This window comes from Coturnix japonica, chromosome 8, assembly GCF_054131305.1.
Source record: "Coturnix japonica strain WE chromosome 8, WE-NBRP24, whole genome shotgun sequence".
NCBI classification, from domain to species: Eukaryota; Metazoa; Chordata; class Aves; order Galliformes; family Phasianidae; genus Coturnix; species Coturnix japonica.
The window spans coordinates 5,266,298-5,289,079 of NC_140670.1; the positions used below are offsets into that span (position 1 = coordinate 5,266,298).

At 44.2% G+C, this 22,782-nt stretch overlaps 1 protein-coding gene across 2 annotated transcripts in view; it reads left to right on the forward strand.

The window, feature by feature from the left end:
- Positions 1 to 828: 828 nt before the first annotated feature.
- PTEN (phosphatase and tensin homolog) overlaps positions 829 to 22,782 on the forward strand; it is a 33,282-nt gene continuing 11,328 nt past the window's right edge. For both annotated transcript variants that reach the window (XM_015866165.2, XM_085553848.1), the window contains exons 1-6: positions 829 to 1,484; positions 10,257 to 10,341; positions 12,135 to 12,179; positions 16,244 to 16,287; positions 18,503 to 18,741; positions 21,623 to 21,764. In XM_015866165.2, the coding sequence (XP_015721651.2) occupies positions 1,406 to 1,484; positions 10,257 to 10,341; positions 12,135 to 12,179; positions 16,244 to 16,287; positions 18,503 to 18,741; positions 21,623 to 21,764 (634 nt within the window). In that variant the 5' untranslated portion in view covers positions 829 to 1,405. The remainder of the gene's footprint in view (positions 1,485 to 10,256; positions 10,342 to 12,134; positions 12,180 to 16,243; positions 16,288 to 18,502; positions 18,742 to 21,622; positions 21,765 to 22,782) is intronic.

Consider the following 22,782-nt stretch of genomic DNA (forward strand, 5'->3'; position numbering starts at 1 on the left):
ATATATGTCATCATAGCAGTGACGTATGGAGCTCTCAGCACTAAATCAAAGCGTATATGCCTATACATGTATACACACCTATGTAAGGGGGTAAAACTCTATATGTAATACACACATATGTAAGGGGGTAAATCTATATGTGTAATACACACATATGTAAGGGGGTGAAACGCTGTGAGTAGGAGCTATTCAAGGCCAACGCTGGTACAACGTGTGGATACAAAGCAGATACAGATATATTCAGATATATTTATCATGGGATTTTAGGATGTTCCCATGTAACACAATGTCAGCCCCCTCCGGCCCGGTGCAGCTGCAGGGGGCAGCAGGCGCACACTCAGCGCCGCAACGAGCCGTGGGCCGGCCCGGCCCGCAGCAGCGCTGCAGGGAGGCGGGGAAGGAGACTGGGAGCCGCTTCTCAGCGTCCTGTGGGGAAGCACCGAACACAACCAGGCTCCAGAAGCGGCAGATCCCGACGAGACGCGCACACCCCGCTCCGCACGGCGCCTCCCGCACCCTGCGTGCGGCCCAGCCCGGACCGGCCACTTCCGCCGCGGGGGAGGGGCCGCCGCGAGCGCAGCGCTCAGCCCACGTGATGGCCACAGCACCGCCGCGCAGAGCCGCTCTCCGCCCGTATCCCTCCGCCCGCCCCCCGTTCATCCCCCGCTGAGCGCCCAGCTCCATCACCCGGGGCTCGGTGCTGCGTGGGGAGCGGCCCGTGTCGGGGTGGAGGAGCCGGGCCCGGGCGGCGCGGTGCGGGGCAGCGTTGTGGCGGGGATGTGCCGGGGACTACTTTTCCGGGGTGGCGGAGGGGGCGGAGCGGCGCGGCCTCCCCTCTCGGAAGCTGCAGCCATGATGGGAGCGTAGCGCTCGCGCGGCGCTGCTGTGCGCGGGGCATGAGGCAGGCCGCGCCGACCGCCCGCACGGCCTGACCGGCCGCCACCGCTCAGCGCCCGCCCGGGAGCAGCGCGGCCCCACCGCGCGGCACCGCACCCGCACCCGCCGCCGCCGGCCCGGGCGGGGAGCGGGGCGGGGAGCGGGGCCGGGCCGGGGGGGGGCCCGCACCGCTGTCACCATTGCCGGGGCCCGGAGCGCCGGAGAGCCGCTCTCTCCGCCTCGCTCGCCTCAAAGACGGCGGCGGCGGCGGCGGCTCCCTCAGGGACTCGGCCCGGCTGCGGAGCCCCCCCGCTCGGCCGCCCCGGCAGCGGCAGGAGGAGGAGGAGGAGGAGGCGGAGGAGGAGACGGAGGAGGAGGGGGGGGCGGCCGCCGGGAGCCGCCGCCGCCGCGGGGGGAGCGGGAGGAGCGGGAGCCGGGCCGTGCCGGGGCTGAGCCCCGGGAGCTGCGGGCCCCGCCGCCCGCCGCCCGGCCCCGCGGCCCGCCCCGGAGCGGCCCCCGCCTGCCAGACATGACCGCCATCATCAAAGAGATCGTCAGCAGGAACAAAAGGCGCTACCAGGAGGATGGCTTCGACCTGGACCTGACCTGTATCCTCCCGGCGCCAACGAGCCCCGGCGCAGCGCGCCCGGCGATTGCATCAGAGCCGCGCCGCGTTACCTAACCGCCGCCGGGCGGGTAACGGAGCGGGCCCGGAGCGGAGCGGGCACCGTGGGACCGCCCGGCCGCAGAAACCGCGTCTGTTCCCGTGTGAACGTCGGATCGCACGGTCACCGCCGGCAGCGAACGGGAGCGCGGTGCTTAAGATGCGTCGTCGATGCGCGATTCCGGCTGACGAGCCGGAGCCTCGGCCATAGCCCGGCTGATGGGCTGCGGCTGTGGCGGCCCGCGGGGATGCGGTGTGCGCCATCTCATCGCTGCTGTGCCGGGGAGGCCGTCGGGAAGCGGCAAACCGGGCCCGAATGTTGGAGCCGTCTGAGAGATGCGGTGGTTGGGCCGCCCTGCGTGGGGGCAGGAGTTGGGCTCCGTGATTTCTATGGGCCCTGCCAGCTGTGTGGTGTTGTAGTTCCGTCTTGTCCTGATGCCTCGGTTCCAGCTTTATGTGCGTAGAAAGAGAGCTGCTTTATAACGAGGGCAGGGCAAGAATTGCAGTTTTGAGAGCTCGTGTTGTAGTAGATGCTCCAGGGGCGGCCTAGTTCTGGGCAGGAGCAGTACAGAGCTCGTGATGTTGCTTTAACGCTTGGCCTAAAGCGGTGATGGCCTGGAGGCTGCTTGACTTCAGCAGGGGACACTGAGCTTGCAGTTAAGGAGCCCAAATCCTTCTCTGCTGCGTGGTTCCCACGGTCTGTCTGTGGTGGTGATGAAGTCCAGTGTTAGACCAGTGTTTGGCCGTGGCTTTTGTTGCCCTGCTGCTGGGCTGACACAGCAGCGTTTGGTGCTCACTTATGGACGGTCTCAGCAAGGTTTGTGATTTTGGGAGCAATGTGTTGGATGGGAACTTTAGGGGAGCAGGTAAGTGGTAGCAAAGTGGTGATCACTTGGCTTTGGCCTCGCTGGTTTTAGTGTTTGAGGTACCACTGCTGCACATGCAGTATAATGGCTTTACATTGAGGCTGGCACTGCAGAGGTGAAAGTTGACTGTTTTATTGCTCCGCAGGCTTCTTGGGGATGTCCTTTTCACAGAGCGTTCATGAAATGGTTGGTTGTCATACTTTGAAAGCAACCTGCTTATTACTTAGGAAGAAAACCTGAAACCTCAGTGAGGTGTTGGGTAGGCATGTGGTGTATGATAGGAGGCCTGACCCAAGAGAGGTGTCCTTTAGTTGAATGTCTCTTTTTTCCTCTTCCTACAGCATCCCAGATGGACAAAGGCCTGCAGCCTTTATAGTTCAGACACAGCTGATTCTCCAAGGAGCTGTAGGGAATATCAAAGTGCCAAAACGGGCTGATTTTATTGCTGGACCTTTTGAGGAGCTGGGCTGGAACATCAGTGGTGTTTCTTCTTATGGGCTGTGTTACATCCTTGTGAAATGAACACATGCCCATCCACTGTACTTGGGACTTGTGGGCCCAGGCAGTCAAGTTAGGAGTTGTTCCTTCACTGGTAAGACAGGATTTAAGGAAAGGGAAATGATGACTTCTCAAAATGAGTAGCTTTGTTTATACTAGATGAAAATAGTCCTATATGCTGGTCATGAAACGTGGCTTTAAGAACATACCGACACAGCTTTTCATCTGATCAGACTTTCTTTGCCAAGGAAAGGTTGGATTAATAGCTTTCTTCTAAGATAACTATCCTTGCATCATAAAGAAATGCAGTTATGTTTTCTGAAGTACTGTTTTCTTTGGGATTTATGTAGCAATGCAGCTCAGTTGTTGACCACTTTACAGCCAGGAACAGTGGAGAACACTCGTGTGCATTGCAGTGCTTGCATTTATCTTAGGCCTGTGTAACCGAGTTTGACAGGAGGCTTAACTACATGAGACCCAAGTGAGAAATCAGCTACTTGTGCCCATTGCAGAATGGGGTGAACTTCCTTCAGATTTAGAAGCCTTTCACTGTGCGTGAGCATGGCAGTATGGGCTTAGCATAGAATGCTGCTTAACTGTTGCGTGTGCATTTCATGACCTATATAGCTGTATAAACTGCAGTCATATTGGATGGTGGATGCTGTTAATTTCCAAGTATTGCACGATGTGATGGAAGGCAGGGAACGCTGAGAGTGGAAGCTGCTTTATGCTCTCTGCAGTCCCAAGGCTTGTTGCGTTATTAATGAAGCTTTAAATTATGGGACTTGAGTCCAAATGGCCCAACCTCCAGTGAGTTGGTGGCATGAGGTGCACGCTGAGGTTAAAAATAGAACTGCTCCTGAAAATGTTGGCTTTCCTTTTCAAACTGAAGTTGGTCGGATGCTTTGTAACGGGTCCTTCTTGTGGTGAGGTTTGGTGAAGGGTTCGGAGGAAAGCCAGCGGCAAAGCTTTGACTGGTGGAAAAGTGTTTCTTTGTTCAGGAGCAAACTGTGTTACTTAGTAGTGTTAAGAGCTTTACAGACTCATTTTGCTTGCAGAGCCTGGGTAGGTTTAGGTTTTAAACAAGGAGATTAGTGTCAGTTTTGCTTCGAATTCATCTCAAAAGTGCCTGAGCTGAGAGTAGTCGAATAGGACTGGCTGGAGCCTTCTCACAGCTTGATTGAGTTATTAGTGAATCAGCCTTTCTGTGCTTACAAAAGGTTTTTGAGTTGTCCAAACTGAGAATGCAAGTTATCAGTAGGTGCAAGTGTTTCCATCCATTTTCTATACCGAGGTTTGATTTGCTGCTCAGGTGATCCCTTAGTTTTCCCCTCAACCTAAGAAAAAGCCTGTGGCAGCTTGCTCTAGCACGTGCATCTCTGTTGATAACGTTTGACAGCTGAAGCCTATGCACAAAAAACCGCATTCCAGCAAGTGCTGGGTTGTGCATCCCTCACTGCATCACTGACAGGCAGCCCCTCTCTGCCCAGCTTTTCTGCTCAGGAATTTAAGGTGCTTGGCCAATTTAAAGGTCATCTCACTGTTCTTCTTAAACACTGTGCAGGCTTCCCAATGCGCTACTTGGTCTTGCATCACCAGAAACTTTAATCATCGTGCAGCATTGTTTGCACAGGCTAAAGATGAAGTTAAAAAATAACTGCTTGTGGATGTTTTTAAATCAACAAACTCATTCTCTGCTTCACGTAGCTCTGCTGTTGAAGCCATGACTAAATGTGCTTTACAAGTTGGGGGGAGAAATAGGTGTGGATAATGAGAATGCATTAAGGGTCACTAAGAAACAGGGACTTCCATGGACTTCATGAGGTAGCTACTGTATATTTAGGGAAAGGAATGATACCTTGGCCTAGATGCTCTTTTACAATGTATTTAACCAAGAAAATGATTTTTGGGGACAGTGGTTGTGTTCAAAGCCCCAATAAAAGGATGGGAATAGACAGTCGAGTCTTCAGAGCCCTGAACTAGGAGGCCTAACTTGCTGTTGTTGGTCATAAGTAACATCATTTTAAAGCCCACCTCCTTCCTTGGGCACACAGCTAGCAACGTGCATCTCAGCTATATGTGATTTGGGTCTGCCTGATGTGGGTATTGGGTTTTATTTGATATTGGGTGTTTTGTAAAGTGTTAAGTATAATCGTGCAATTAGGCCCTGTATCGTACTGCATAAATCTGAGCTATCTTAATGGTTTCTCAGCACTGTGGCTGTATAGTGTGCTCTGTGATTTCAGGTGGTAACAGATTGTGCAGCTAAAAAGTGAATCGTGACTGCTCTGTGTTTGGGATGATGACTTAAGAGATGTCTTCATGAACATAATTCTGCCTTTGTGGGTATGTGGTATAATGGCTTTTAATCACATGGTTAATTCTTTTTTCTTAGAGGCCTGTGCTTAATTCCTTGCTTAGGCTGGATACGTGTTGGACTAGAATTGAGCTGGTTGCCTATTTTCTGTTTTTGTGAGGGAAATAACACCCATTTTTGTACTAACACAAGGAGGCAAACGCTGCGTCCCGTTAGAATTCAGTAGTATCTACTTGGAGCTGAATGACTAAGAAACAGTTTATTAGGCTGGCCTGAGGCCTTGTTTTGCTGCTTGTCTTGTAGCTGCCCCCTGAAGTCAGGCTAAATCCTAATTTTTATAGCTTAGGTTTTGTAAAAGCATTTTAGTGCGACGCATTTGTCCTCCAGCTCGAATTCTCATTTGAATTCCCTTGTCTCTGAAAGTTTTGGATGTCCTTTCAGCCTTGCAAAAAAGTTGAGTCTGAGCCATTTTTCACTTCCTGTCAGTAAATATCGAAGCAGTGACTCTCTGTGCTGAATAAAATTCTTGTGTTTTTCTGTGGGTGTTTGAGGATATGCTTAAGCATGTAGTGGTGCTTCTCCAGAGGAGATTGTGCAAAGCATGGCCGTGTTCTGAGAGCATCGCTGGGGTCAGAACCACGTTCCGCCCTGATGGAGTTGGTGCTGAATTTGATATGTAGGTAAAACCAAAGGACAGTGTGAAAGCCAAACTTCTTTTATAGGTTTCCTGTGCTGAATAAAGTCATACAGCAGGCGTTGTCCTCTGCCACCATCTGCATGGCTTCCTTGGTCTGCAATCCCAGGCCGTGTTGAAATGGGAGTTGAGCAGGAATTCTTCTTGGTTCTTGTCAGAACAAGTTCTGCAGAGTTAATGTCCTTTTTCATGCTTCTCTTAGTGTTTTGGTTTTGTTGGTTTTGGTTTTTTTTTGTATTTGTGTTGTGAAGTTTATGAGGCTGAGACTTTTAGGGGGGAAAAGAGCACCTGGTTATTCTGTAGATTCAGTGCTTTTTCTGTCTTCACAGAATCACAGAATTGTAGGGGTTGGAAGGGACCTCTAGAGATCATGGAATCCAACCCCCCTGCCAAAGCAGGCTCCCTACACCACATCACACAGCTCGGCGTCCAGTCAGGTCTTGAATATCTCCAGAGAAGGAGACTCCACCACCTCCCTGGGCAGCCTGTTCCTCTTCTTGTTCCTCTTAGCTGTTCAGCAAAGCCCTGCTGGGGTTGAGAGCTCCAGTGTGTATTTCATACTACTCACAAAGCTTTAAGAAGGTTCTTGCTCTGAGAATGGTTCTGTCAATGCAGCATCATGAGCATGTGTGGGTCCAGAACACCACACAATGGGGTGGAGCTGGTGATAGGTTCTTCTGATTTCCTCCTTCCCACTGTTGGAATCTGGGAATGAAGGGACCACAGTTCTGTTATTCCTCGTGTGGGTCGCTACATTTAAATCACAAGCTTGAGGTTTAGAGAGAAGAACAAAGAGTCGCCATTGAAGCATTGCGTGTTAATGGGTTAATGCCTTTCTCCGAAATCATAAAGCATTTCTCTGAGCAACATCTGAGTTGGTCTCTTCTCTTGTTCTTTAAGGCACAGATGGTAGCGTTGGCAAGTGCAGCTGGCTGGCTACAAGGAATCCTCCTTTGCTCTCAAGAACATTCTTCCTGTTCATTTCCTCTCTACTTCCTGATTACCCAGCCTTGGAGAAAAACAGTCAACTTAGTTTGTGTTTTGGGCTGGCAGCCTGTTTGCAATGAGAGTATGCGTGTATACAGTCCAAACAATATATATGATGGGAAACTTCTTGATTTGGCTGGGCAGATTTTCCTGTGTCTTTTTTTTCTTTGTAGGGATGCTGTCAAGAAACTCGCGCTAATAAAGAGTTTGGCCATTTGTCAGGACGCTTAAATCTGTTTGAGGATGGAGCGCGGACACTTCTTGTAACACTCCCTCTGTAGCTTCGGGCTGTCAAGCTGTCGAACAGCTACAGAGCAGTTCTTCTCATTTAATTTTTCCATTGCTATACGGATGGGTTTAAGTTGGAGTTAAAAGAGTTGAGGTTAGTGTGCTAATGTTGCAAAGCTGGTGAGGACAGATGTGCTGCTAGACTCCATTGTGTGGCTGAGGACCTGAAAATTGAAGTAAAATTGACACAACAAAGCAGTTTGGGGAGACTTGAAAGTAATGTTGTTCCCCTGCTCTTCAGAGTGTTATCAAATGGAACTTTGCAGTTTTTAGCTCCAAAGCTTGGCTTGAACACTGCATTATTCCCAGCATTGAGAATCTTCAGCTTACTTTAAATTTCCTTTTTAAAGAACGATGACCAGTGGATCCTCCTGCAACCTGTGGTTGCACAGGGCTAATAGTTTTAAAGTTGTCTTTTATTTGGGCTTTTGATTTAAAGCCTGTCAGTGTTGGTTTAGAAAGTAAAGCCGTATGTAAATTCTGCGCTGCATGCTGGAGCATGCTTACAAAATAGGAAGATTAGGTCATTAGCTTTCTGCTTTTCTCCGAGAGTAGAGCAAGGACAAGGGATTAAATGCTTACTTTGTTTGAAATAGTACTTCATACATTGCTTAGAAATGCTAACGGGTCAAGTTCTGGATATTAATGGAGAAGATTGGTTGTTGCATGAGGGGCCGTGGCTGTGTATTTTTGCTACTTTTTGTGTCTATTTCTAAAACTATCGGTATTATTATTAATTTAATGATGGCTTGGAATTCTTGCTTTGAATGGCAGCCCAGCTTCCAAGCACCCATAAGAAACGTCATCTTGCTAGTGACTCATTTAATTTGATCTTTGGAAATCCCTGTTAGTTCACTCGCTTATGAAAAGCAATGTCCCCATGCCTTGCAGCATGGTGATGATGGAAGCAGTTCCTTGAAGGTGATGCTCTGTGGTGCTACCATGACAATGTCAGCTCTTCACGCTTTGGGATGGTAAATCATAGCTGTGTCTGGGGAGGAGCCCAGCGTCAAGGTTTTAGGCCTTGGATCATCAGTGCAGGCAGTAAAAGCACTTCTGCTCCTTCTTCCATCTTACTTTTTGCAAAGCAAAGGGAGTTTTTTTGGCTGTTGGAACCAACAGGAGACTTCCAGAGCATTGCTCTCCTTCAGCCTGCTTGTCAGAAGCTTGTGTAGACCCCACCAAATGCTTTTCCCCAGCAATGTAAATATTCTTGTTAGCCTTGTCACTTCCTTTTGTTTGGTGCAGGGAAATCCTGTGGCTCAATGAATGCTGTGGAAGCGTGATGCCGGTTTGCTGCACCCACTGTTCCACACAGCCTGATCCCTCACAGACAGCAGTGAGTCAGCAGTGGTGTGTGAGATAATAAGGAAGGTACCTCAGGACACGTATATGTGAGAGTCCAGGACCACGAGGGATTGCACTGTCCAGAAGTGTGAGACTGCCCGCTTAATTTCAAACCTTTTATCTCCTTCTGCTTGTATGTTCAAGGCTTTTGGTGTTTGGACACCTGTGAGCCTGTGAAGTGGAAATGCTGCTAAGATGTTCTATTCTCTGCCTCCTTTCCATCTTGTACCATCTGGGAATGCTGGAATGTATCTCCTCCTTCAGCAAGAAGAAAAGCTACTGAAGTGAATACACGAAGAAGGCGTGTAGTAAATTGTGTGGTTGTAAATAGAGATTTGAGCAAGTTGCCCAGTAATTCTGGGAAGCCGTAATGTCTGTGGCATGGGTGATATTGTAGTTGAAACAGGTTTCTTTTTGATGCAGAGCTTCAAATGTGGTGTGTCAAAATGAATTGATTTTCAACCCCGCTGCAAGTGTGAGTGCTTGTCTGCCATGCAGAAGCGCTGTGAAAACCAGACTAATATACTGGATTGTTTTGTTACAGTAATTGATAGGGCTCTCCTGCTCAGCTCAGAGTATGGACAGAGGTAGAGCCGCAGTGGATAGATGCGTGCTTTGTCTTCTGCAAATCAGGAGCAATGGGATATGATAGCTAGATGTCAGGTAGTTCAATGGGGTGTGGTAGGTGTGGGGCGCATGGCTTACAGCTGCTTTCTTATGCTTACAGCAAGTAATAACTGATAAAATAGTAAATGCATTGCAAATTGTATCACGCTTTTACTACTCGAGCTCAGAGGTGTGGTCTGCTTACGGAGTAAAATCCATTCAGAGCAAAGTTCAAAGTTGAAGATGGACGCGATATGGTGGTATCAGAAATTATCACGGGATCTGAGTGATTTAATTTCTCCATGATAAGCTTTGTGTTGAGGTTTGGGGAAGTGCGGAGTGAATTGGAAACCAGGCAGAAATGCCTTTTGTGTGCCAGTGTTTGAGGAGGTGGCTCCAGATACTTGTTTGGATCCCTCAGAAGCTTTCTTTTTTTTTTTTTTCCCCTTTATTGTTGTCTGCATAACTCATCTAGAGCAGTCTAGGCAGACCAATGCTTATTTATACTTGGATACCATTCAGTATCAACGAGGACGGTCATTCTTGTAATGTTAGAATCATCTAAGTTGAAGGGCACCTCTGGAAATCACCTGCTCTGGCTCCCTTGTTTGAAGCGGGGCCAACTGCAAACATATTGTTCTTATTTCTTCTAAAATTAGTCTGAGGAGGAGTATGTTAATGTGGCGGGGTATGGGCTGCTTTTGAGCTGCTGCTTTCATTTCTGTTTTGCTTTTCAGTGAAGCTTCTTCACTGCATTAACTTTTCTGATGTTTAAAACCAAGGAGTGTTTTCTACTTGATGTTAACATCAGCTATTCAGTAGTACAAATCTCTATTAAGTTATCTATGAATTATAAGCAGGATTTTATTATATTGGATGTAGTACAGTCCTGTTTAATGGAAAAAAGGCTGTACTGATTTTCCATCCCCTGATCTTTTCTTCCTTATTTTTTCCCCTATTACTGCATATACAGTGAATTGTTTCAATATGGAAGTTGCTCCGGGCTGTTTCTTCGACCGGTACAGGAGCAAAGAAATATTTTGCAATGTCAATTGAATGTTATTGTACATGTCTTACATATTTTAGAAAAACTTCCATAACTCACGTATTCAGATATTTATCCAAACATAATTGCTATGGGTTTTCCTGCGGAGAGGCTTGAAGGAGTATACCGGAACAATATTGATGATGTAGTAAGGTAAGGCTTTATTTTTCTTCTTTAAGTTATTGGTGGCTAAGTGTCCTCTTCTGCACTCATTTATGTCTTGCTTGGGGAAGGATGTGCAGCCTGACTTGCAGCAATGGTATTTTTTTCCTCTAACAGATATTGCTTTTATTGGTGTTTTCACGTGGTCTTTCTCCACTTGATAAATGAAGTGCTTGATAAGTTAATTCTGTTTGATAGCAGTAAGTAACAGATGGCTCTAGGTAAAGGCCGTGTTTTAACTTCTGAAGAAGAAGAAACAGGCAAAATTCATTACTGCTGATGGTATGTTTTGTTTCTAGCATGAAAGTTATGCATTCTGAGCTGCTGGATGCAACTGTAAGAGATGTTCTTAGCAATTTAGGTGCATCACTGTAATTTATCACCTTCAATTCCTATATCTCTGCTTGAATTTAGATGCACGAAGTCAACATTTCCTTATAGCGAGGCTTCTATTAATGCACATCACAGAACAACTAAGGGATTTACCAACGTTTGTTAAGTCATCCATAAACACTGTTGATCAGAAGGACTCGTGATAACCTCCAAATGTGACAAGCCAAACTGAGATATGGAGAGATGCAAATGAAACTAGGGAAATGGATGCTAAAATAGCGTTATACTTGGAATATATATATTTTTTTCCAAGAGCTTTGTGTATCAAAATTCACTGTTTGAGCTCTGTAGAAATGGGCTTTGAGACACGAGGGATATGCCCAGGTGGCTTTTTCTGAATAGCTACTATCCTGACTAATTTAACTGTGGTACTGCATGAGGAGCACGGCTGGGTTGCTGGCTGTCTTCTGAGGCTTCCACGTTGGATGGAATTTTGTCCTTAGAAAAACACTTGTGTGGAAGCTTTCCCTTAGTCCTGCAGATGTTATTGGCAGAAGTGGAGCCAGCTCTCCTCTCCCTCCAGCTGTTCGAGACCTGCAGGAACATCTCCTGGAATGAATTGCTGTTCGCAGCGTCTTCCTTAATCTCCCATAGTCTGCCAGCATGGGAACTGCAAAGCATTTCTGCCAGTGAAACTGGAGTCCTGTATTCAGTGCTGCCCAAGGAGCACTCACACATTTGTTCTTACTTAAATGCATGAGTTTAACCACAGAGTTCTAGGTTCTTCTGGAATATTACAAGTGATAACCAGAGCTCATTTTTACTTGAGCTTTCCAGGATTTTAGCAGCTAGGGTTTCTTTCAATTTGAACAGCATGTTCTGTCATGGCTAATTAAATTCCTTCTGGCTGATGTGCAGATACACACTGTTGATGATGTTAAGTGTAAACATTTGTATATTACTTCTTCTTGAACGTTACTGGGTGACACATCATATATAATCACGACAATTTTGATAAATCATGTTTGCAGTTTGAGACTTGAAAGGGAAGTTTTCAATACAAAATTAGCTCAAAAATGAAATGAGTGCAGAACAAAAAAGTAGAGTGGTGCTTCTGCTTTCTGTACCTATAACATTACTGGGCACTGGACTTTGTGCTTTAAGAAGAATCAACCCTTCTCCCTTATAATCTATCGATGTGCAGATGGAAATCACATAGATGGGTGCATGCAGTAATCACTGGGTTGTGGGTCAGGTCTAAGCCTCTTTGTTGCACGAGTAGCCTTACTCAGGCTGATGGATTATTTGGAGGGGAGAGGTCTGCAGCATGCTGCCTTCCTGCCTGCATTGGGATAGTGTGTACTGCTGGTGTCCTAATGATGCTGTAAGCTGAGATCACCATTACTGCACTGTATATTAATACATGCCTTTTTTCTTTTTCCCTATTTAAGGTTTCTGGATTCAAAGCATAAAAACCATTACAAGATATACAATCTGTAAGTATGTTTGTAAAGATCTATTTTCATAAAGGATGAAATCTAAAAATAGCTTGGAAGTGAGAGTGTCTTGCTGCTGTACTGAAGCAGAGCTAGAGATATTTTGCTTCTTAAAAACAATTAAGCCTGATTGAGAGCACTGTTACTTCACTTAGTGAAGCTGAGCGAGGTTAAATGAAATGCTGGTGTGTATTCATATTACTTGAACACTTTGAAATGACTTGGCATCCAGCCCATCTAGAGCTTGTACCGTGTGATTAAAAAGTGAAAAGTAATTCACTGCAGGCTTTCTGTTCGTGTATGGATGTCTGAGTGAAGAAGTTGCTAGATGAATACTGGCTTGTTTGTATTGTGTTTCTGAGCCGTATTGAGCTGTATTGGTACCCAGGTTCTGCATGTGTTCCTCACAATCCCCGCTCGTTATTTTGATTCAGCTATTGCACAATCACAGCACCATGATTGCTTTAGAGGGAAGAATGTTTTCCTCGGGAAAGTCAGTTATTCTGAAAGCTGTTCTCGTTACATAACAAATGCTGCTGCTGTTGTTGTTCCCTGATCATTTTATATGCTAATTTAACCTAATTTTATTTGTATAAGTGATTTTGTAATGTCAGTGGATGCTGAAGAACAGGTCCTGGTTTTCTAACCCTGTATTTTTTCTCCAAAAATCTGAGTTTAGATTTATTGATTCTTTGACCTTTTAGAGCTGCTGCTGCTTCTTTTTCCTAAATAAATCTGCCTAAATATCTGTAATTTTTCTACTAATTGCACTAATTTATAAATATTTATTAAAAAAAAAAAAAAAAGAAAAACCAAAAGAAAACAAATCCATAACAGCTCAGGGTAGTTGTATATAAATACAGGCAATGCATTGCACTGCCATCTGAAAATCATTAAAATAAGCGTTTAAATACGTCTCTGTATTAGCTGAAGGATCATGCATCAAGCGGCTCTGACTTCTGATGTTGGAATGAAGCAATGCTGGAATCTGAGATGTGGAAAGATGTCGTTTGAAGTTCTCTGTGAAGTCTAACACTACAGATTTCTAACTAGAGTATGCATTAAAATTAATTAATTGGACACCGTTCATGCAGTTCAGTAACAGAATTATTTACTCCATCATAGCTATCCAGAAAGTTTTTGTTAGCCTTTTAATAAGGCTGTTTTGGGAGATAACTGAGTATCTTCCTTTGCTGATCTCTGTTGAATGTCTGCATTGTGTAAAACATACCTGCAGTAGTTTTGCTACAGCATCATACCCTGGGTGTGACTTGAGCTTCCAAGGGCTGGTAGTTATGTACGTTAAGTCTCTGGGGTCACCTAGATGACCAGGGTTTGCTGAACCACATAGTGCTGAGCTTGTTGCTTCAAACTGGCTCAAGAAGGGTCAGCTTAAACAGTAGGCTGTGTGTTGGCTTCTGGGCTTGATCAGAGAGTAGGAGTTCAGTAAAAAAAGTTCCTGGCAAGGATTTTTAGGAGTAAGGATGGAGCTTGAAGTTTAGCTGTGTGCTAGCAGCCTCGTTTTACTTAAAAGGGGCGAAAAGGGGACAAAAAACTCCAGCCCCTACATGCTTTGTACTTATGTTGAGACTTATGATGAGACAGGGAGTTAAGCACTGGCATAAGCTGTTGTCTTTTCTGTAGTCCGTAGCCCTGGCAGCAGGTTTCAGATAGAGGTCTGACTATGACAGGTCTCATCGTGTTTAGAAAACTGATGCTTTGAAAATGCTAAGAAGTGGAAACACCTCCAAAACATGTGCCAGTGGGATCTCAGACATGGGTATGATGAAAGGGGCTGTGTCTGGAGCTCTGCATTTCTCCTATGCTGTGTACAGCTCCCATATGAGGGCATAGAGAGTAACGTGGCTATGTTCTGTGCTCAGTTTCTATCCTTGGTATCAAGACTCTTTTTGATCCCTTATGGTATTCTACTTGCTACTCTTTCTAACCTTGCAATTTGAAGGCTCTTTTTGCCCGTGTGTGGATTCTTTTTATGTTTTAAAGTTTCATCTCGTGCTATTCCTTTGAACTGGGTGCTTCTTTAAAAGGGAGATTAATGAAGCACGCGGTTGGATGAGGTGCTCTGTGTTAACTGCTTTGCTTCCTAGCAGGTTCTGCTTCCAAAGTTCAAATGCTGACTAACTTGTACCAGTCCTTTGCCCAGCGTGGTTGATGGCTGCTCTAGGCATGCTGACTACATCTTGGGCATGCATCCAGGCTCTGACCTTTCTTCTTGAAGGCTTCAGTGCCAGATAATAGTTGTTTGAGACACACCTGCCACTCAGTCTGCTTCATGTCACTTCTGGCCCAGGGAAAGTGACAGCAATGTGATCAGAGCTGTAGAAACCACCTGGCTTTTTGCCTAGTGAAGGCCGGACTCAGGAATGCTCAGCAGTGCAGAAAAAGGAAATCACTGTCACTGGGGCACAATGACCCTGGCTATATGTATGGACTGGGGAATAAGAAACTGAAGAGGAGTCTCGCAGAAAGGAATCTGGGGGTTCTGGTTGAGGCAAGTAGGATCTGACCCAGCAGTGTGCCCTGGCAGCCATACTCTAGGGTGCATTGGGTACAGCATTGCCAGTGGGTGAGGGGGGAGGGCTTGTCCTGCTCTGCCTTGTGCTGGTGCAGCTGCACATTGAGTACTGGGTGCAGGTTTGGGCTCCACAGTATCAGATGGACATAAAGCTGTTGGAAAAGCATCCAAAGGAGGGCTATGGAGAGGAGGAGAGGCCTGGAGGGCAGGAGGTGTGAGGAGCAATTCACTGAGAGCAACTCCAGAAGATCTGCCTCTATCCCTGGTTGAGTCTTATGGACCAAGCTCAATTCAGTGCCTTTGAGACTCTGGCTAGGTGAAACAGTCATACAGCAAGGCCTAAATTCTGCATGTCTGAAAGTGTCAAGTGAACTCTATACAGCTTCAAAGGCTGCATTCGAAATGTATTTACCAATGGAAAGATAAGGTCATACTAGTCCTGAAGCTGCAGGGGATGTTTGAACCCTATGAAAAATACAGGTTATAATCAGAATGGAAGACCTAGATATGTTTTCTCTACTGAAATGACTTCCAGTCATTGTTTCAAACTAGAGTCCCATTGTTTTGAGAAAGAGTTTTCATGCCTTTCCTGCTGAAGTTCATTTTCACTTGCATTGTGTAGGGACACAACACTTTCCCTGCAGAAAGCAATCTCTAAGGAAGGTTGCAGAGAGCCTGCAGTTCATTCTTTCTTTCCCCTTACCCCCAACATCAGCTCTAGCTCTTTTCCTATGACGTGCCATTTTGGCTAGTTCCTTTATATCCAGCTGGTGATGCTCATCTCCAGACCTGTCATCCTGCACAACTGAGATCATGTGGTTTGCTTTGCTGGTAGCTAGATAGGCTGGATCTCATACAGCACAGTAAAGCAGATATTAGCTCAAGTCCAAGAAAAAATACCGTGTTGGAGAGCTGTATCGCAATCTGTTTGGTATAATTCACATATATTACTGTTCAGTGGTGCTTTTAGATACTGCTGATGGCTGTGTCATGATTTTGTAATTGAAAGAAGAGTACTTATCTAGGTTGCTCTAGCTGAGTGTCTTCTAAACGTCCTTGTGACTACCATATGCCCTAGCTTGCTCGTTACTGTAAAGGTTTCTTGACATGTATTTTGAGTTCAGAGAAAATGGGATGAAGGTTACAGTCATCCGCTCATGTGGGTGCTTTAGACCTGCTTGAGTGGCTGGTATAGTTAAAGCTATTGCATTGAAAGTAAGCATATCTTACATTACTTGCATGAATGTCTCCATTGAGAGTCACAGTAACTAAATCACTGACGGACCACAGTTACTTTAAGGTAAGTAATTGCTTTTCACTAAAATAACTGATACCTTATATTTGTGCAGATATATTAAGTTGGTCTATATGTATATTTTTGCATGTAATCTCTAGCTGTAGTTGCAAATGATAACTAAGATGTATATACATTATTTTCTGATACGTTAATCTGTATGCTCCGAGGTGTGGCAAATGTTACAAGTGCCTTAGAGGATGTCTTAAAGCTCTGTCTTATTTTTCTTTTTAGATGTGCTGAAAGACATTATGACACCGCCAAATTTAACTGCAGAGGTATGTATTCACAGACTAGTATGTGTTCTTCTCTTTATATTTCACTTTTTCTGGATGATGGTGTAAAGTAGAGCTCCTAGTACTGTATAGGAATATAGAATTCTACACGGAGAACATCACTAAGCTATTGTCAGCGTTCACATGGAAGAGCTTTCTGAGGATCTCAAACATACCTTCTGTTGCTTTAGGAAAAACAAAATTAAATTTCCATGTGATGCCAGTTCGAGATAAGATGTTTCTTGGACACTTTGCAGAAACTGTGGGGAAGCTTTCAGGGACTCTTTTTGATCAGGCCCTTTGTAATAAGTGGAAACCGATGTTCTTGTCTTGTCGGTATTAACGCCCTGGGTAATAAATAAATACAGATTGACCTTTGTTCTTTCTGTGGAGAAACATCTCTGTGCGCTGTGGTGAGACTTGTAATTCCTCTTCATGTTGTGTATCAGAATGGCCGGGTAGAGAGAAGGGTATCTGTGCATATGAAACTGAGGATGAATGAGTTTTATCCTAGCTGGCTGATACTAGGTCCTTAGCAAGGACTTGACTTTCTTATTATTGAATTTATACATCCTTCTAGTTGTGAACAGGTTGTTTAGGAGATGACTGGTTGGCGGCTTTAATGTCTGGATACAGAAGGACTGAAACATTCATTTTTGAAGTAATCATCACTCTTGCTTTGCTCTGATTATGTTGAACAGCAACATTCTGAAACTTTGCTAAATAAATTCAAGGGAGAAGAAAGGCATCTTATGTTTGAGCACTTCTTTGGGTAAGAGGAGAAAAGGTGTAGATGGAAAGGACATGCTTCTTGTATCATGTCTGATACATGTGATTGCATTAATTTATGCATTCAACTACGGAGGTGCTCAGATCCCTTTGCAGTCAATTCTGACCAGATTTGGTGTTTTCTAAGGTTGCTTTCTAGCACGCCCATTTCAGTCATTCCTCATTCAGCCTTTGCAGAAAATCCTGCAAGGTTTCTCTGTTATTTCAGGTCTCTCAACAAGCTGTTGCTACTTTTGATTTTTCACGCAGCTTTTTTAGCGTCATGTTGTCTCCCTTCTTCAGAGGAACCTTTTGGGATGTAGTTAAAATAGAGTCAGAGATCGGCAGTATCTCCTGAGTGATTTCCTCCTAGGGATTTCTTAATAAATCCCTCCATTCACTTATACCTGCAGCAGAAAGTAACATCTAAGTAACTTTGCATGTGGTGATCATTTGCCGAGTATTTAGATCTTCACTGTACAAGAATTTGTTAGTAGATGCTCATGTTCGTTAAGCTTTTTTAACAGATTATTCACTTTAAAAGGCTTCCCTTTTGTTCTCCTAGGAGAGGTTACGTGGACAGTCTATACTGGGGAAGAATAAACTGTCCTTGTAGATCCCTCTGAAAGGCTTTAAACTTATGCCGTGGTGATTTAGCAGTTCTATAACTTTATCCTGTACTTCTGCACTTGAAGTCCTTGTGGACTCATCAGAGGAGCCTTACGTCTATGACAAAGGAGTAGCCTTTACAAAACAATTACAGACACGTGCCAAAAATTGAAATGTATTCTTTTATTTTTTTTATACACCAGAAAAGGAAATGGTATTTCTAGCTGAGAATTTTAAAATGAACCAGGCTTGTATTTTTAAGATCCAAATTCTGTTGAATAAGAATTGAAGTGTGCTTTGTGAAATGTAATTCTCCTGGCCGAACTAGTACAATTCCATGTAATTCTGCCAGCCAGCCTGGCATTGTCTGTCATCTGATTTGGCAGGTCATGCAGAGGTTTGGTTTTGGGTCCTTCTGCCAGTTGCTTATTTTTGTTCTCTTCTGAGATTTTTGTTTTAATTTTTTTTCCCCAAGTGCTTACTTGAAATTCTTTCCATCTCTAGATGGAAAAACTCTGCTTGAGTGTCTCTGGACATCCAAAAAAAAAAAAAAAAGACAACTGCATTTGATGGGTTGACCTTAAAACACGTTATTTTTTGTGCCAGTACACTCTTAATTTGAGTAAAATCATGGTGTAAGGTGCAGTTGGTAGCACTAACTATTCCACAATGCTTCTGAGGTCTCTTCACGCAGCAAGATGCTTATGCATTACTATAGAAACATGTGATGCATTTATAGTGTGTAATATGCTGCTGAATAACAACAGAATCAAAGCTGTGTGGATGCAAATCTGTATGCAAGACTGTGTTTTATTTAGAACGTTATTCCTTCTCATTGCAGTTGCACAGTACCCTTTTGAAGACCATAACCCACCACAGCTAGAGCTTATCAAACCTTTTTGTGAAGATCTTGACCAATGGCTAAGTGAAGATGACAATCATGTTGCAGCAATCCATTGTAAAGCTGGAAAGGGACGAACTGGTGTAATGATATGTGCATATTTGTTGCATCGAGGCAAGTTTTTAAAGGCTCAAGAAGCTCTAGATTTCTATGGGGAAGTAAGGACCAGAGACAAGAAGGTGAGTTAGTTTGTTCTTCTCTTTTGTAGCATGCATCTTTAGGCTTTTCCTCACCTCTCTGAATAGTTAAATCCTTTGAGAAATGTTCTCTGTCAATTGTGATATCTGGTTTGGTTTAATATTACTGGATCAGTGCAGTCCTTCTCAATGGAAAACCATTCTTAAGTAGCAGAAGCAATTAATCACAACACTAAAATGGACTGTTTTTTCCATCTCCTGTTCAAGATGATCTGGACAGTTTATTTTAAATACCCTTTTAAATAGCATTCTGCTCTGTGTTGCATCAAATGGGTGGTTGGTGAGTGAACTTTTTCATTCAGCATTTTCAGCCCAAATAAGAGGATTATTCTAGCTTGTTTTGTCTGAATAGATGAGCTATTCAGCTCCTCAGGTTCTCTCAACTTCTGTGATGTTTTGAGATGCATAGTTGTTAAAGTGCTTTTTACAGCTCAGCATCCTTACTGGAAGAGTATCTGTGGCTGAATACTCCTTTTAATTAGAGAGTCAAGGGTGGCACTGGCCACCTCAGACTCCTTCACGATGTTTAATTTCTTGTATTTGTGGAGTGTGGAAGAATCTCAGATAAATGATGCTTGTGGCTGCAAGAACTTGTAACTGTAGATTGGACAGATTGGACCTTTTTGGAATGATTATGTATCATTAATAGAAACTTAAACTTTTTTTAATGCAATTTCCCCAAATATAATAAGATGTACTTTGCAGCAAGCCTCTGCTCACCTTCCTTGTTTCCTTGTACATGTTGGTAAGAGCAGCCCTGGGGAATCATCTCTGTGAGCCAGTTTGAGCCTATTCAAGTACAGAGCTCACTGTGTTCCTGTAATATTTGCGTTAGGTATTCATTTCACAGCATGTAGGCCTCTAACAAGTTGAGTTTCGTGTTTGAAGACACTTGAGGGTGGAAGTATTGTATGAGGAATTTCAGGATTCATTGATTCATTAAAAGGAGCAAGTGAATTGTTAGTTTGCTGTTTTTATGAGATGGAGCTGGTATTCCAGCTTAGAAGATGGCTGTGATGTCATTCTTGAAAGGAGACAGTGTTGATTTCCCATCAAAATTTGTGGGTTTAGATAGGAGTGAGTGATAGTGAACAGAAGTGAGCTGTGTGATGAATAAACAGTGCAGGTTGCTCTTAAAGGTTACCTGAAGATACAATGACATTGAAATCACTCGTCTCAAAATGCAACAAATACATGGTGAAGCATGCTGTACCTCAGCTTACCTTTCTATAGAGTGTGATATTGGTGCCTTGAGGACAAGGAGGGTTAGTTGTTCATTAGTTACCTCCAGCATGTTTGAGGTAGCAGAGGATTTATTAAACAGGAATTGTGAGAGCCTTGTTTAGCTTTGCTGTAAACATTATCTGTAACAAGCTACTTTGTTTTGGTTTTAATCTTTTCTGGAAGAGCTGTTTCGTTTTGTTGTTTTTTTTTTCCCCCCCAGTTCTTGACCCTGGTTAACTTCATTTGGCAAGTGGGCAGAATGTGATTCACATGGTTGTAAAAGATGTGCTTATAAACAGGTATTCCAGTGTAGATTCTGGGAGCTTTATCTTTCGTTGGTTTTTCTTTGGTGTCTGGTGGGAGAAACAGCTCCACCAGAGGCCTTTGTGACATCCAACAGAAGATGTAGAGCAAATGGATGATTCCTAGATAGTCTACTAATGCAATGTCATCCTGGGAAGGGTAGTGGATATTGAAGAACTGAGGCTAAAAGGCTGTCTCCAACCGAAAAGCTGCCTCTTACAACTGTTTCCAGAACTGGGGAAGAAGTAAGCCCCCAAATAAGTCTCCTAAAACAGCTGCTACTGCATCCACATTTTGAACTAGTTAGCTTATTCCCTAAGTCGGACACCAAGATCCTGCTGTGATGATGTAGGCTGGCAGTTTGCCTTCCTACAGCTGGATGAGGTTTTTATTTCTTCCCACTTATTTGGAGGGCTCTGTGGTGAGGAGTAGTCCCAGAAGTAAGGACTGGCTACTCCATGAGTAGTTATCAAGTAGGAAGAACTTATCCAAGTCCTGAAACTGGAGATGACCCATTCTGGAGTGTTCTGACCTCCATGTTGTTGCATTTTAGGAATGGCTCCCAATAGTGACTGTAGCAGCAGTTACATGTAACTGATCAGGAAACAGAAACCAACTATTGTCTGCAAGGAAGTCTAAGAATGACTCTTTCAGCGGGGTAGATAGCCAGTGTCAGATGTGTCAGAGATGGTCCGTTACAGTGACTTTGTTCAGCAGACCCAGGTGACATCCTCTGCTAAACCCAGTGCCAGTTACTCAGTATGAAGCTCCAGATTTAGCAGGGAGAACTACTTCCAGAAGTGCTTGTTCTTCATACTACTGCCCTTGGTATGATAAGAGGAGTGCTAGAAGCAGCAGCTGGTGAATTTTGTGATGTCCACACAGCAGTGTATTGTGAAACTCTGGCACAGGAATTAGAGGAACTCATTGGATACCCATTCAGAAAATGTCAGTGAGGGTAGGTGTGAAATATAAGCTTCTCAAGAGAAAGTACTTAAACTGCTTCCTTTCCCTTTGAGACTTTGGTGTGCAGCTCAGATTCCAATAAAGCAAACTTTAAAGCTCCCTTAAGACATGAATCTCTTAACTACTACCAAGATGACATCTGAACCACAAATACTGGCCACATATAAGCCTACCTAAGAATTACCGTCGTACAAGTGATACTGGGAAAAGTCTTTTGCTTAATTCTGATACCCACCGGGGTACTTTAGATGCCTTTTCATTCTTGGTTTATTCACCTTTAGTTGCATTCTCAGATACTGGGCAGGAGTCCTGTTAGTGACTGCCAGGAAATGCTCTGGATGGTTTCTGATGTTTGTTTCCTTCTGTTTAGGGAGTAACAATTCCCAGTCAGAGACGCTACGTGTACTACTATAGCTACCTGTTAAAGAATCACCTTGATTACAGACCAGTGGCACTGCTGTTTCACAAGATGATGTTTGAAACAATTCCCATGTTCAGTGGCGGAACTTGCAGTAAGTACTCAGCACTCCCTCATTCTTCATTAGCTCTCACTTGGAGCTGGTGATGTGACTGACTTGTATTGTTGTTTCTCCACAATCTTAAATTGTACAAAGCATAAACATATTTGGATACTTGCTCTTCACCTTCTTAAAAAGTAATTTTGGGAAATGGGAATTGCTGAATAACATTTGCTTGCATGTTGGTTTCAAATGTGACAAGGTCTTTTTTCGCATGTTGGCTTAAGAAAGTATGTACCCAGTGAGTTTTGTTTTAATCTATGGAATGATTTTTTCTTCAGACAAAGGCTTATAAAGTATTATGTGTCCCAATGACCAAGTGGTCTGTTTTGCTGGTGTGCAGTGTGTAAATAAGGAACAGCAGATTCCTTGGGAATTCCTAGTGTGGCTGCATATTCTTTTATGCCCTTCTGTGGGCTGTGTTACAGAGCAGGAACTGCCTGGTGTTGCGCGTTCTTTCTTTTTGTTGCAGTGGAAAATTTTTTTCTAATGGTTTTGCTATGATGATTACTGCAATGTGTAATTAATTCCAGTGCCTCCTGTGGTTTTGATTAAAACTGCAGTGTTGGTGTTGTAAGATTGTTCCTGAACATAATGCACAAAAGAAACGGCGCAGCAGCTTGTCAGGCTGGCTGTATTTACAGAGGGGGATGAAGAGGGGGAAGCCTGCCAGAATACCTTACTCTGGGTTAGAGGTGTGGAGGTTGTGTGTTCTTGCAATGTGGATAAAAAAGTGAAAGCAATGTGATGATCTTTATTCTTGCAACTCCGATAGTATTAATCTTAGCGGCAAATGGTATATTTTTTGATCTTTATCTTTGTCATCTTCCTTCTGTTTTAAAGTCACAGAGCAGAGTTGTGTCTGTCAGGCAGAAAAGAAAGGATGCGAGGTTTCACATTGCTTAGGATTTGAGAGAGATAAGTACAGTGTTAAAGACAGGCTGCTCAGCAAGATAGTGTGAGTAATCTCAGTTGAGATTCCCACAGCTCCTCACTGGCGGTTTCTGTGTGG